Source organism: Cydia fagiglandana, chromosome Z, assembly GCF_963556715.1.
Source record: "Cydia fagiglandana chromosome Z, ilCydFagi1.1, whole genome shotgun sequence".
Classification (NCBI taxonomy): Eukaryota; Metazoa; Arthropoda; class Insecta; order Lepidoptera; family Tortricidae; genus Cydia; species Cydia fagiglandana.
The window spans coordinates 36,994,843-37,010,339 of record NC_085959.1 but is presented as its reverse complement, the minus strand read 5'-3'; the positions used below and the strand labels follow the sequence as shown (position 1 = coordinate 37,010,339).

General features: G+C 38.1%; 1 protein-coding gene and 1 long non-coding RNA gene across 5 annotated transcripts in view; one reads left to right on the top strand and one right to left on the bottom strand.

The window, feature by feature from the left end:
* LOC134678651 (uncharacterized) overlaps positions 1 to 15,497 on the top strand; it is a 205,425-nt gene that overhangs the window by 88,493 nt on the left and 101,435 nt on the right. The gene's annotated exons all lie outside the window — the stretch shown is intronic.
* On the bottom strand, positions 1,982 to 12,837 carry LOC134679278 (protein obstructor-E). Of its 4 annotated transcripts, none has more exons than XM_063538174.1 (7): positions 12,682 to 12,837; positions 8,718 to 8,880; positions 7,006 to 7,124; positions 3,959 to 4,159; positions 3,393 to 3,405; positions 2,996 to 3,178; positions 1,982 to 2,164 (listed from the first exon to the last, which is right to left on the bottom strand). In XM_063538174.1, the coding sequence occupies exons 1-7, from the start codon at positions 12,728 to 12,730 to the stop codon at positions 2,017 to 2,019; spliced, it is 876 nt and encodes a 291-aa protein (XP_063394244.1). In that variant the 5' UTR covers positions 12,731 to 12,837; the 3' UTR covers positions 1,982 to 2,016. The 4 variants fall into 4 exon arrangements, with proteins under 4 accessions (XP_063394244.1, XP_063394246.1, XP_063394245.1 ...); XM_063538176.1 differs by lacking the exon at positions 2,996 to 3,178 and adding an exon at positions 2,775 to 2,964; XM_063538175.1 differs by lacking the exon at positions 3,393 to 3,405 and having other exon boundaries at positions 2,996 to 3,177; positions 3,945 to 4,159.

The window sequence follows — 15,497 nt, the reverse complement described above, 5'->3', positions numbered from 1 at the left end:
CTCAAACAGAACAAATAATTGGTTTAAGTACGTGTAGCTAAGTGAGAAGGCTGAACTGCGGTATATCAGAGGGACTACCGCGAACATCGAATTTCGCAAATTGCGGGGATTTCTCTTTTACTCCAATGAAACCGTAATAAGAGTGACACAGAGAAATGCCAGCAATTTACGAACTTCGATTTCCGCGGTTATAGCCCTGTTATCTTGAAATAACAGAGATACGCGTAACAATGAGAAAAATGTAGGCACTATGCTTAATATAATAGGTACTTGAACAAAATTTTAAAAAAATTTGGTAACTAACTATCTTAAGATAGCCAGCCGTGGGTGGACAAATTGAATGAACAGTTGAATGTACTTAAGAACTTCGCTTTGCTCGCTCGTTCGAAAATGTGTGCAGTACGGAACCCTTGGGACGCGAGTTCGACTCGCACTTGACCGGTTTTTTAATAACAATTATCTCGTAAGACGTGTAATTTATCGATAATTAAATGATATATTTACGTATTAGACAGTTATTTTCTTTAACTATTCAAAATATTTTGTGATACCATGTTGAAATGTATGTATGTCCTATGCAGAGTACAAATGTAGGCAATTGAGTTTAAGAAATTGAGACTCTATATGTACTTTGCACAGGACATTAACAAAAGAGGGTATATTTTTTATTTATTGACCGTTGTTTTCAGCGTTAGCAGACATAGATATCGAGGACGTCCTAAATGACTCAGAATTTGACTTCTCGGGAGATGATTCAGACGACGACCCTATGTTTCTCCCATCAGAAATGGTAAGAACGGCCAGTATCCAGACTGAATACTGAGTAACTCAGTCTGTACTGGCCGTTCTTACCATTTCTGATGGGAGAAACATAGAATCGTCCTCGATATCTATGTCTGCTAACGCTGAAAACGACGGTCCATAAATAAAAAATAAACCCTCCTTTGTTAATGTCCTGTGCAAAGTACATATATAGTCTCAATTTCTTAAACTCAATTGCCTACATTTGTACTCTGCAAAGGACATACATACATTTCAACATGGTATCACAAAATATTTTGAATAGTTAAAGAAAATAACTGTCTAATACGTAAATATATCATTTAATTATCGATAAATTACACGTCTTACGAGATAATTGTTATTAAAAAACGAGATTAATCACGATTAGACTTACCTTTGCGCGGGCGCAGGCCGGCGCGTCCACTTGCCGTCGCCATTTTTGAAAAACGACAGCTTGACATTGACATTTCTATTTTGGTCTATAAACTTTGACAGTTGTATAATGAGTTACAAGGAATGCATTAGGGTTACCATTGAGAAATACTCCACAGCATTTTTTTTATTTCTTATGTCCCTTCCAAAGGAAGAATGTAGGCAGGAGGAAGATTTCGAAGAAATGTGCCTCGTTTTTTATAATTTTACATTTTTAATATAACGTTGATTTGTTTCTAAATTTTTCGTATAATTATTCTTTATAATACCTCAGTTTTTTTACTTTTAATGGTCATCAAAGTGTTATGTCCTTTGCACAGGACTACTTAATTGGGCACTGATGTCCTTTGTAAAGGACGTAAGGAAAAACTAGTAGGAAAAACGGGATATTTTTTTCTGCATTTTTCCTAGATATCTCTAACCCTAAGAAATGTTTTCTGAATATTTCAAAAAGATATTCCAACAAAAGTACCTCTGGTAGGCAGGAGGATAGGTACCGCGTTTTTTTAAATTAGAATTTTTCTAACTTCAAAAGTAGTGGTATTCATAAGATGTATGGCTTATAAAATAAATGAGATTTAAAAAAAAGTAGTGGTAATTAGCTTTTGGTTCCAAAATGCTATGTAGGTTCCTTTGATAATATGTAAATTAACGACACTTGAATTCAGTGCATAGTTACTCGTTTAATTTTTGAGGAAAAAAGTTACCACTACTTTTGAGGTTTAAAATTTCTAATCTGTCATAATGATAAAAAAAAACTCGCACGTACTTAAAACTTAACCCGTTTATTGCTCTAACAAATCATTCCTCTTCGAGCGCCTTGCCCTTGCCGGGGCGTTGAGGCTTGCGGCGGCTGGGCTGCGAGCTTGAGGTCTTGGGCTTCAGGGTAGGGGGGTTCTCCAGGGCCTCCAGCTCGGCGTCTGTCAGTTGACCCTTGTACCAGTCAGCGCTGCAAGGAAGGGTAACAGTTGAGGAATATTCTTCAAATTGACAAGTGCACTTCCCTGTTCTGAAGGCAATGGAGGAAGTTGTCAACTAATGTTTACTATATATAATTACGAGTATTACTCAGCTTTACCTGAGTCTAGTAGGTACAATCGCCTGCGGTCGCGGTGTTCCAGTTAAGAAAAAATTGTCTTCGAGTATCGCCCTAAGGGTGGATAAGGCGATTGTACATAAAGACGATTGCCAACCGCCCATACAACGCCGCGAGAATCGGCAATGTTGCAGACGACATAAAATATTATTATTTATTTATGTATAGAAGCAAAAAAGTCGTAAATAGCAGTGGATTTAAACTTATTAGTTGTAATTCAAAAATAGTATTGTAATCGAAATAAAAATAGTAGGAATGCGATTTTGTATGGAGCTTGTCCGTCTTAAATTTTTACTAAAAAAGCAGTAACCTACGCCAACATTTTTTAATAGATTTTTTTTAAGTTATTGCTTCTTGAGACGCTCGAACTCTCCAGCGAACCGAAATTGTCAGATTCAACTCTACGAAAGACTCCTTAACAGGCGTAAGTTCGCATTTAAGAACTTGAGCTTGAGGTACTTACCACCTAGGGACCTTCCTCGCCCACTCGCAGCTCGCACTTCTTGTTGACGTCGTCGAAGGCCTGGCCGAGCTTGCAGCCGGACCGGCGGGGCGTGTTGCCTTTAATGCACACGTAGAAGAACTGGCAGTCATCAGGGTCGGCGTAGCGCGGGTGCGTGAGGCCGAAGGTCTCGTTCACGGGCGGACAGTCGTATTTAAGAACTTGAGCTTGTGGATACTTACCACTCAGGAACCTTCCTCGCCCACTCGCACTTTTTGTTGACGTCGTCGAAGGCCTGGCCTAGCTTGCAGCCGGACCGCCGAGGCGTGTTGCCGTTGATGCATACGTAGAAGAACTGGCAGTCATCAGGATCGGCGTAGCGCGGGTGCGTGAGGCCGAAGGTCTCGTTCACGGGCGGACAGTCGTATTTAAGAACTTGAGCTTGTGGATACTTACCACTCAGGAACCTTCCTCGCCCACTCGCACTTCTTGTTGACGTCGTCGAAGGCCTGGCCTAGCTTGCAGCCGGACCGCCGAGGCGTGTTGCCGTTGATGCATACGTAGAAGAACTGGCAGTCATCAGGATCGGCGTAGCGCGGGTGCGTGAGGCCGAAGGTCTCGTTCACGGGCGGGCAGTCGAATTGGAACACATCTGCGTAAGGTATAATGATTTTAGGTTAGAGTGACATTCCATTTCCAACTGCAGCTGCAATACTGTTCATTTTACTATGGAAATTGACAATGACAGCGACGCGTTTCCATAGTAAAATGAACAGTATTGCAGCTGCAGTTGGAAATGGAATGTCACTCTTAGAAAGATGGGTGTGCTAGCGGACAGACAGACGGACATGGCGAAACTATTTATAAAGATTCCTGTAATATTATTAAATTGGAAGAGAACGATGATAGATATCTATTCAATACAATTTTGCGACATTTAGGTTATAAATTGTATGGAGATGACATCTATTATGCTACCATCCATCTTCCTATGGACGGAACGGGAAGGTCTTTTGTAAAACATTATATAGTTGGTCATTATATAATTTGTCAGTCAGTAAGAACCAGGAAAATTATTATACTAATCCTTTAAGACAAAGATAGTGTGATTCTCTCTGTCTATGATTGAAATGAAACAGTCCTTTGACAAACTTTAGTTAACTATTTACGGAAAATTATATGTGAAAATAGTAAATCTCGATTACCAGCGGCCCCGCATCCCTTCTTCTTAGCCTCATCGGGCCAGGTGCAGATGCCGGTCTTCTCGTTGTAGACCAGGCCGTCGGGGCACGTGATCATGTTGAACTTGCCGTCCACGCAGTAGTAGAACTTGCCGCACTCCTTCGGGTCCTCGTGGGAGAAGTAGCCGTTGAGGCGAGGGCAGTGCAGCGTGGGCTTGGGCTCCTCTGTTGAAAAGAAATAGGTCAGTATTTGGAAACAAATGTCTGTGAAACATGTTTCATTCGTAAATGGCCTATTAGGATGTCTTTAAAATAACCTATCTAGTCACAATTCCTTAGGACTGTCATACTTAAGAAAGTATTTCAAAATTGAGCTGTATTTCTTCAGAATCAGAAGCACTTAAATGCTGTTGGAATCAGTAGTATTAGTGATTTTGAATGAAACGCTCAATTCTCATTTTAGACCGGACCGTGTCCGGACTGGAGTTTCCGGCGCATCGTTTTCTATGGAAAACATCACGTGATCGCCTGTCATGTCATAGAAAAGTAAGCGCCGGAAGCTCTGGTCCGGACACGGCCCGGTCTAACGTGAGTCATCCTTAAAAGGCCTCGGAGGGTTTTTGTCATGTACTCGTACGAGGCCATAACGAGCCTTAACTCGAGGGATTTGCAGTATTTGCGTTGGTGTTATAAAATGTTTTGTATGTATGGAAATAAAACATGAAATCTGTCTTACTGAGTGTTTATTATGTAGAATCAGAAATGACACATGGTGTCATTTCGGATCAATCATCATACTAGTTTACCAGTCCTCCAATAGGTATATTACTTTTTACATCACCTATTCGGAAAAAGGCTTTTTCTTCCCTGCTAGGAGGGATCAAAGTAACACTTTTCTGTTCTAGCACACTATTTTTACATTTATTGCACATTATTTTTATAGCGAAAATAATCTGTTTAAGCATCAGATTGTGTCAACATTAAGATTTTTTTATATTTTCTTCATAGTGGATGTGAAAAGCAGTATGTGTCACACGGTTGACTGACACGGTATCAGAATTATTTCGTCTTGGGCGTTAACACTTGAATCCTTCATTACGCTCAGTATTCTACTTTAGAATCCTATTGGAGAATCCATCGCTTCATTCTATTATAGAATCCATCGCTTCATTCTATTATAGAATCCATCGCTTCATTCAGGATTCAATGTACGCCCTTGACGGAAATATATCATTTTGATCCCTTGTAACACAAACTACTATTGTAACCCTACTAGCATCCGTGCACAAAAGGACAGCTTAATCGGTATATTGGTCACATACCTCCTTCCTCGCAAGTACCAAACCGATAAGATTTGGTAAAAAATAAAAAGATATTAAATGAAGCTTCGTAGCATTCACAGTGAAAAAGTCGTAGGTTGTTATGCCCAAGTAGCCCAACTCAGAAATGTCAAACGATTCTCAACTGACTATTAATTAAAAGGGAATCTATTAATAGCGGGCGTGTACATGCTGTACAGTCGCCATCAGATATATCGGAGCGGCCCAGGTGCTCAAAAATATCTGAACACGCACTCTAGCGCCTTGACAATAGAGGCGAGTTAAGATATTTGTGAGCACCTTGCCCGCCCCGATATATCTGATGGCGGCTGTACAATGGAGCGGCTCCCCTTGAGATGTGAAAGTTGCTCCGACCAGCCGACCCCCACGTGATGCCATAATCTGTATTCTGTGATGCGTCCCGACGTTGGACAAAACCAGATAGCACGTGTTATAGAAAACACATTATTTTTTCCACTATACGAGTACACCTTGGGTCTTAATGACAGTATTAACTTCAACCACGTACTTAAACGGTGGTAAACATAAACTGAAATAAATGTCATTTCCTGGAAAATAATTTAATTTGTTCAAATACTTCATTGTATTGGTGGTAAACATATTTAATTACTCGAGAGGGCTTAATTATCGCAATATGATTTCATTGTTTTTACCTCAATTCCGGCGTTTCAGAATTAAGATAGGAAGGAAGACAAGAATTTAAGGTAAAAACAATGAAATCATATCACGGTAGACCCGTTCGTGTAATTAAATGTGTACAAAACGCGAGAGTTGTGTACCAGTGTTCTAATTCTTATAATTGTGGTAACATACCTAGCACAAATTTTGAGATGTACTAAGCGTGTTTCAAATCGAGTTATCTATGGCCGGAATAAATACACTAATTAATAATCTCCACAATTAAAATAAAGCCGAAATGTACCAAAAAAGAGGCAACTATAAATAAAATCGATCGACACTACATTTGAAACGAATATTCGATACCAAACAAAAAAAACTGACTGTATATTTAGCTTTTCTAAAGTTACACATACCAACAGAAAGAAAAAAAAACAAGTGTGCAAATGCAAAACAGTTCATTAAACTTATTTTAACTATGTTGCGTCAAAGCTTGAGTTCAGCCGAAAGTAAAATGCACTTGACTGGCAGCATAAACTATATTTAGGTAAGTAATTATATAGGGGTTTAGGAATAAACACAAAAAACTAAATAACACTATGCTTTATATACGTATCGGCTAAAACACACTATAAGAAGGCTTTGAAATTAAACAACTCTTTCATGTCATGCGCTCGTGAATTACGAGTAGTGTATGTTATCTCCTCCATAACTCAGGAACAAATATGTACATATACGAGTAACTATACTGTATGAGCGTTTCTTTTATTTTTGCCATTTTTATATATTGTGACCTTTTTTGCCACTTTTGTGTTATTTCTACTTAGAATCACGAGCTCTTTCGATCCTAATGGGATAAAAAAATGGCCCAGAGTATTTTTCCTGTTGTGTTACCATTTCCCCATACACTTTGTATGGCGGTAACAAAAAGGAGAGTTTGAAAAAAAATGTATTTTAGTTTTATGACACTTTTTTCTCCTACAAGGATGAAAAGGGCTCGCGATCCTGACTAGAAATAATACAAATGTAGCAAAAAAGGTATCTTATAAAGGTATTTGATTGATATTAGTGGTCTACAGTCTACAGAAACAGTATAATATATAAATAACTTACGTAACTTAGGCCTCTGAGAGCAGTCCAGGTTAAAAGGCAGATCGCATTTCTCGTCATCTGGGTTGTAGTCGTTGAAGACCATACCGTCGGGGCACAGCTTCTCGATGATCTCACCCTGTCTGTAACGTTATAAGAGAGAATTTAGCCAAAATTGGATTGCTTACGTTTTTTTTGGCCTGATATGTAGTGGTACTAATGCTCGACGCGGTCCCAGTACGTACATTGTCATCTTGAAACTTTAGTCATTGTCAATTAATAGAAGTGACAGCAGGGTATCATCTATTGGGCATTAGCATGTCGAGCACTAGTACAACCACCGTTACCATTATGCGTTAAGTTGTCAAATATAACTAACGGTGTCATCAACGCCATCTACACGAGTATAGGTCAAAGGTGTGGCGACCATCTATTCGAGCATAACTTTTTCTTGATTTCAGAGGCACGTTTTTTCCTTAGACTTTACTTATCTTAAACGAAGTTACATATATCTCTGGTTTGATGAGTGTTATCTAGAGATTGTGTTAGCCGCCGAGTGATATGACGTCGGCTGATCGTAAAGTTCCTGTTTAATGATTTGACGGTAGTCACATTAAACTAATAGATTAGTAGGATGGGTTCGTCAGATTGCTCCAGGAGCCCCGCGTAGCCTAGGAATTTCATGATTTGCCTGATTTTATGATCGGCCGGCGATTTTAGTTGAGCTCTATCGTCAGATTATACTTTATACATAACATAAGACCCAATTTTTTTATACATGTAACATACAGCAAAACGTTGCATAGATTATGTCATTTATGGGGTAGTTTTAAGTTGTTACATTTTGTATACTGATATCGGAAAAGGTAATACTAAATCCATACATTATTATTTAACGCGTTCAATAAACATCCTTCGAGGTGTTGACCTTTTGAGGATGGCTAAAAATAAATTTTACAAATAAACATCAAAGAAACGGTGACTGCATTCCAACACGCCTTAAGTAAATGAATCAGTAGAGTAGGTATGCGTATATGCTAATAAACTGTTTTTGCTTTCGTAAATCTCAACAGTCATTTAGTAAATGCTTATGAAATATACTCTACTCAGGAAATATACTTCCACATTATAAAAAAATGACTTCCTACAGTCAATTTCCGGAAATAACTTCCTTTGTTTCAGACAGTTACTTGGATGGTATTGTATGAGTTATGACGGTGCTTAGAGTCAGACCAAGAGCCGTCTGCAGTGATTTTGTTAGCCCACGCAGGGCAACTGTTATATGTACGTCATAATTTCATACAAGTTTGACGTTTCAAATTCAAATAACATTTGCATTGCGTGGGCTATCAAAATCGCTGCGGAGTTTTCTTGGTCTAACTCTAGCTAGGTATATTCGTGCCATGCAAACTTTGCTTGCACTTTGACGTCATTCATACTGTATTTAGATGCTCCTCGTAGTTAAGACGATGTGATGAAACGCTCTTACGAGGTGGATCGGTTTGATCAAAAGAAGTTGACCGTATTCTGTGATGCGTTGGTCTAACTCTAGTCGGCTTATCAAGGCTGATGTTGACAGTAATGGTAACATTCCATTTCTGACCGCAGCTGCACGACTGGTACTGAACGCGTCGCTGTTATTGTCAATTTCCATATAGTAAAATGAACAGTATTGCAGCTGTCGTTGGAAATGGACTGTCACCTTTAGAATTAGAATGTCGTAAGCGTTGTCGTACCTGCATTCATAGTATTTGTCGCACTGCTCGGCGTCGGCGAAGAAGCCATCATCTGGGCAGGAGTTGGTTATCTCCGCGTCGCGGTCTGCCTCGGCCTGCGCGCGCGCCGGCGCGTTTGCTGGCTTGCGGTTCTGTTTCTTTGGTAGAGCGGATGATGCTAATACTGCGTGACATAATAGACGTGGTAAGTTTTTGTAGATTCGAAATACCTATAATAAACAAAGCGCAATAATTTTAACCCTTTGACCAACAGCCCAATATCAACCTTCTTGAATTCCGACAAGGTTTACGATGACTCTCAGACGATAGTTATGCGTGTCGTTCAAGGGTTTAATAGGTCATTTAATATGCTAACTTTTCCCAGTCACCAGTGTACCACCAACCATCAAGAATAATCTTTATGAAAACGGGAATTATGCTAGATTTCGTTCTCATAAATAAAATAAAAAGTGTATCGTATATAACATCATATAGATAAACTATATTTTGTTACATTTGAAATCTAGTTATAAAGTGTAGTTTTCCCGACGTAGGTAACTAAGCGACGTTTATTTATTATTTAAATATTGAGTCTGACTATGTGCGTTATTTACAGTGCATAACACATTGATTTCTTGAATTTAATGCTAAAAGCGGCTTGCATTGAAACCTCGGACTTCCTGCTCGGTGACAATGAGACAGCTAAAGGTCGGCCATTTTCTAACAAGCCTTTCTCTTAAAACGAAGGCAATCGGTGCAGAACGATGTAAAATATCGGTTGTTTCTTTACTTGACGATTTGTTTGCAGTTTTGAAGGTCATTGTTATGAATTATGATGTCTGTATTGAATCTATATATATTATGTTTTCATAAATAGTATTTTGGAGCGCTTACGTATATGATAATTCTATAATAATTTGACGCAAATTGAATGCATTGCTTTCGAGAATAAATGTTTAACTTTATAAACAACAATATTATTAAGCAGGTCATTTTAAAAGTGATAGACCAAATGCTAGTAAGATATCTATTATCTATCATAACTATGTCACTGTAAATAATGTAAAACACGTCATTACGTCCCGAAAAGTAAAAAGCTTCGTTTAGATAGCGATAAAGCTTCCATTAGTGAAGATATATATTATAATATACCGCTAAGTATGCGCTAGCATGTAATAACTGTATCTATCACGCGCCCGCTCTTGTCGCCTCCACAGTGACAATGTGATTAAAATGCAACCATAATAACTTCGCTAGAGTTAGACCTAGATAAGTCTGCAACGATTTTGATAGCAAACGCACTGCAAATGTTATTTATACCATATAATTTCAAGTTAGACTTTTAAAATAACACTCGCACTGCGTGTGCTACCAAAATCGGTGCAGACTTCTCTTGGTCTAACTCTAGATGTTGTCGAAGCCCGGTATCGAGTGGGTGGTGGGTGCTAATAGGTATTAATCTATTGGCAAACGTAAGAGCATTGTAGGCAACAATGAGGGTGAGGCAACATATTTGCGCTGATTTCTCTGTTACCTAACCTGCCAGAACTAAGTCGACAGACGCACTACGTACGTCGAAAGTATTTTTTTAAACTGTGCCTGTTAAGAGGAAGTGTGACATATACGGAGATGTATAGAAACTTCGGTTTTGAGGGCGTTTGTCGATCGTTTCCTCTTACTAACTTTAAACGAGAATAAATGTATATTTTAAAGTGGTAATTAAGTAATACTACTTCAAATTAGGTACTTTTAAAAAAAACTTTGTCACTTACCTCCGATAGTGCAAAGTAACCGATAAAATAAAATGTAATTTCCTTTATTAATAACTAAATACAAGTTTTCGAAAAAGTAGCAAATAGATGTAAAAAAATTAAACTCGAGTCACGCATTCATCTTTATTCAATGTACATGTTTGGTGAAATAGAACCGAATAATTCAATTCACGCGATACATCAAATTATCTACACAAGTCATTAAGTCGTTAGATCAATGATTGTTCTCGAGGACGATATAATATTTGAGAGTCGCTTTTCCCTAAAGAACACATTACACATCTCGAGGAAACCGGACTAATCGCAATAAGGCCTAGTTTCTCCACTGGGAACGCCAATTCTCGGAATGAGTTGTCAAACGGAGCAGACTCCCATAAGCCGTGGCTAGAGGCCGGGATAATGCTAGGGTGATGATGATGATGTCTACTAGGTAACTTAACTAAGTACTGTCATCATTTTTATCTTTCGTCTTTATCTCTGATTTGATATAGTCTTGCATCCAAAGCATGCTATGGTGTTTGATAGAAACCCATGTTGAACATGAATGCATACAGTTGTTGTTTTTTATACAACACATACTTCTGATTGGGAGTTCGTCTGGGATTATGTTGATAGAAAAAACTATCCTATGTTACGTCGTTGTCGTTGTGTCGTGTTGGTACCTCGGGCCTCAAATATCTCCGTACCAAATTCCATCTAATTTCATTCCATCAAATCGGCTCAGCGGTTTAAGCGTGGACAAACAAAGTTTAACTTTCGCATTCATAATATTACCAGGGAAATTATTCCTAATTCCCTACTAAATAGTACGAGTAATTCCAATTCCTTCAAATTTAAATATTTTTCTACTATGGCCCACTGCTAATCACACTGGGACTTTATACCGAATTCCAGTACCTACATCAGTAGTCCACAAACATGTTAATAAACTTGCTTAACACTTAACGATTCGCTGTCATTACTTCGGCAATGGTTCTCAAGTTGATTTAATATTATAATGTTGAAGGCAATATAACTTTCTTTCAAGATTATAAAATATCATATACAACCACCAAGCTGCAGTGACTTACGTCCATTTGCATGTAAAGGCCAGACGTATATTAAATACAAAACTAGTTTTATAAATATGTAGGTATTTAATGGCCTCTAATTAGTATTCGTAGCCGAATGCCGTGTCCGTTCTAGGAATTGCATATCTAGAATACAAGGTCAATATCTTTTCGAACGGGTGGCGTGCATATTAAGCAAAGTAAAGGTCGCGTGAGTAAATAGGTCATAGTTGCATTGGGAAAATGGATTGACACATTTGTTTTACGTAACAGTAGCGGGTGAAACAACGCGCCAAAAGTATCTGCCATCTGCCACCCTGAACTACTGTGCTAACTAGATATAAATCTCTACAGTTCAAGAGTATCTGTTACAGTCTAACCCCCTTATTCATAAACGTTTACTAAAGTTGACAAGCCGATAATAATCGTTTGTCCTTTTCCGACGTATTGGTATGACGGAAAGGGACAAACGATTATTATCGGCTTGTCAACTTTAGTAAACGTTTATGAATAAGGGGGTAATTGTTTTACATCGTAAGACATATCTCTTTTTGTTAAGTTGTAAGAGAATGACGCGTAATCTGATCCGCTAGTTTTGATGCTGATTGTTACTCAGTTTAGGAGCTTTACTTGGTGATGGTTACAAAGACGCTACAGACGTAACCTGTTCTAACTCATTACTATGTCAACTGATTAAAATTAAACACATTTTTGACGGTTTTCACACGTGTCATGTCCAAGTCTATGAAAGAGTATTGGAGCAGATAAATAATGACCCCATTTCTATTCTTGGAATTGTGTAAGTAGCTAAGTACCTTTATGTTATGACAATTATGACGATCGCTGGATCGATGGAAATGTCCCAAAACCCATTTGCCCTTTAACACACTCCCATTAAAAATGATGGTGTTGTCAGAAATGGTTACAATCAAGTTACGAATCCAGCGATCTTTAATAAGGCAGGCAGTGCTTAGAGGTAAATCAAATAGGGTTAAAATACCTATGCACAATTAATTAATACATGTAACCACATACGATATTCAAGTTTCATAATCCCCATCTTGTCTTATATAAAATAACGGCCACTAACCGTTACAAAAATACGCATAATAACAAAAGCATAAGCAGCAACAATTCGCAACGCAAACGCAACTTAAAACTCACCAACTAGGCACCCGAGGAAGACTAGCCCTATACTCGATTTGAACGCCATCTTTTGATATTAAAATACACTATTATGTAATAAAATGACACTTTTTATATGAGTGTGTTGAACAGACGCCGGCACCGCACTCCCGCGCACTGAACATAACAGTTTTTGTCTTCGATTCTTAGCAAGTGAGCGTCTCGGCGAAAGGCTGGCTCGTGTTGCTGTCCCTTATTCTCTCAGCAGCTCCGGTATGAGGCGGCACTCTTCAGCCAAATGAAGTCGGAACACTTAAGATCCTGTTATTGTCGGACGTGTTCAGCAAGGAAATTAGGATGGAAAGAATGCGCTTATTGTACTTGATTGATTTGTAATGACATTGCGAGGTCTCCCTAATTATGATGATACCTAATGAAAATTATACACCTATGCATATAAAAAAAAAACGTTTTTTAAAAAACGTTAAAATTTAAACTGTTTATTTTTATATAGAAATTAAATGCAAATTAACTTAGAAATAATCTTACATCTTTAAGATTATCAGAACTAAGGGACATGGGGAGCAACCCCTATCAAATTACCATTAAGTGTATTTACATGCTGACATTAAGTGCATACTGAGTCTTTTTACATTTATCTCTATCAGTGCCATTGCCAGCAGCTGTATTAGCAGCTGCAGACACAGAACAACACAGAGGCTATCTGCCTTATTCGAACTTTTAAGATACGTCAATTAATAGATCTAGACACGATATGGATTACATGTGTCAGTGTCAAAAGAGACGTTTTTGTTTGAAGAAACGTCACATTTGACAGTGACATATCTAATCCGTATCGTTTCTAGATCTATTAACTGGCGTATCTTAATGTTAGAATTGGGCCGTAGAAACCTTTTTGAGTAGAGTCACCCTTAGTAACGGAAAACCTTCCGCGCCGCCTTTTCCGCCTTGTAACTTTTCCGGTGGTAAAACTGCTTTCCGCACCTTCTTGCCCACACGCTAACCTGAGTTTTCAACCTATAAAGGGAAACTAGCTTTCTTGGAATTAGGACTTTTTTCTTGTAATGCCCATTAAAATTTGTACCTTTTAGAAAAACAAATAGCAAAGATATGATATATATTAATAATCGGCTCAAAAAGCTCTTTCATTTAATACCACACACGATAGGTGTCTGAACAAATTTTTGTTTCCCAAAAATTGATGACATCATCGTGAAAATTTGTGAATTTCGTGAAGAATTGTGAAAATGAAAGAAGAATGGAATGAAAGATGTTGTGAAAAAGTGTGAATTTCTGTGTGGGAAAACGGAGAAAAGTTAAAAAACTTTCCTCCTTTTTTTTGTTTTTCTTTTTGGTTCTACGGGTCAAATTGATATCAAATATCCATTCTCTAATAGATATGTCTGTAGATGTGTCTGCACAAACTATCTAGAGATAATATATCAATATTCACACCTACCTATCTGCCACAGTATCTACTGTTAGTGCGTTATTTTATTCGCTACTGTACTTTACTTCTGTAACTCTTTTATTACTCTTTTATTCGCTACTGATACGTGAAAAACCTCTTTAATTTTTTAAGGTTTCTCCAATGAATTTTTAATATTATTTTTACAACGGGTTCAAAGAATTATCACTATTATATCAGATAACTAGCAAATGTGTGTAGCAATTAAGCAACTTGTTATGTGGATTGTGGGTTGGTATTAATTAGCAGACTATTTACAGGAATGATTACGTTTTTATTGCATTTTTAATGACTTCGTTGCATGTAAAATGGGCTATTCCATTATTTAGAAACCAGTTTTATTAGAAGTTTATGTTTGAAATAATCACATTAATGTTCACCAAAAAAATAACGTAAGGCAATTAGGAATTTCCTCCCGCAGACGCTCTGGCTGTGGAATGAGCTATTTCGAGGTTTTCCCGAGGGTCTACATTGTCTACAATGTCATACATCCAGTGGCGTTGCGTGAACTAATCTAGTCAAGGGCGAAATCACATCTGCGAGGCCCTTTTCTTTCACTGTGCCCGAAGGGGCCTCGCGCGAGGCCCCCCTTGAATCGCGAGGCCGTGAGCGAGGGCCTACTTCGCCCACGCCTAGCTACGCCACTGTCTACATCTACAGTATGGAGTTCTTCAAAAACGGAGTGTACAGATTTTTAAAAGGTTGGCAACGCGCATGTAATACCTCTGGAGTTGCAAGCGTCTATAGGCTACGGTAGTATAAAAAATAGTCCCAGCAGTGGGCAGTGGGCAGTGTTGCGTGCACGCAAATGTTGCTTTCGTCGAGCGTGCGAGAAAGTGCACATCTCGAGACGGTTTCACTCCGCGAATCGTTTGTTCAAATACTCTAATTTCAGCGATCCGTTGGCTTGCAAAAAACGGACCAACTCTTTAGAGACTTTACTTCACAGACTTTAGTCAATAAATATTAATTGCCTTTAGAGTTGGTTGGTTGTTGCTCAAAAATAACAGAGGCCAATTGGAACTTAAATTTTGATTTAAAATTGTGGTGTGGTGGTGTGTGTGTAAAAAATAAAATAAGAAAACAACACGTAACACAACCACGAAATATCGGAATGTTGTTCAAATTGGCCTCCATGTTAATATAAAAGTATTTTTTTCTGAGAGTAAGATTAGCTAAAGATAAAGATTTTTGATTAGTATTCTAGCGGACCCCATGCAGGTTCCTAAGATCGTAATGCAACCGAAAAGAGCTTAGATAAGGAAAAATTTCTAAACTAAGGCATTGACTGGATATCTCAATATTGTTATGTTTTACATTATGTAAAATACGATCACACTTGACTATAGAATCACATGTTGGAAAG

Excerpts from the sequence above, each read along its gene's own strand:
- LOC134679278 (XM_063538175.1), bottom strand. The coding sequence starts at position 12,730 with ATGGCGTTCAAATCGAGTATAGGGCTAGTCTTCCTCGGGTGCCTAGTT. Across the intron at positions 7,125-8,717 it reads GACAAATACTATGAATGCAG|ACAGGGTGAGATCATCGAGA; the intron begins GTACGACAACGC and ends ATAACGTTACAG. Across the intron at positions 3,178-3,944 it reads CCGCTGGTAATCGAGATTTA|GACTGTCCGCCCGTGAACGA; the intron begins CTATTTTCACAT and ends GTTCTTAAATAC.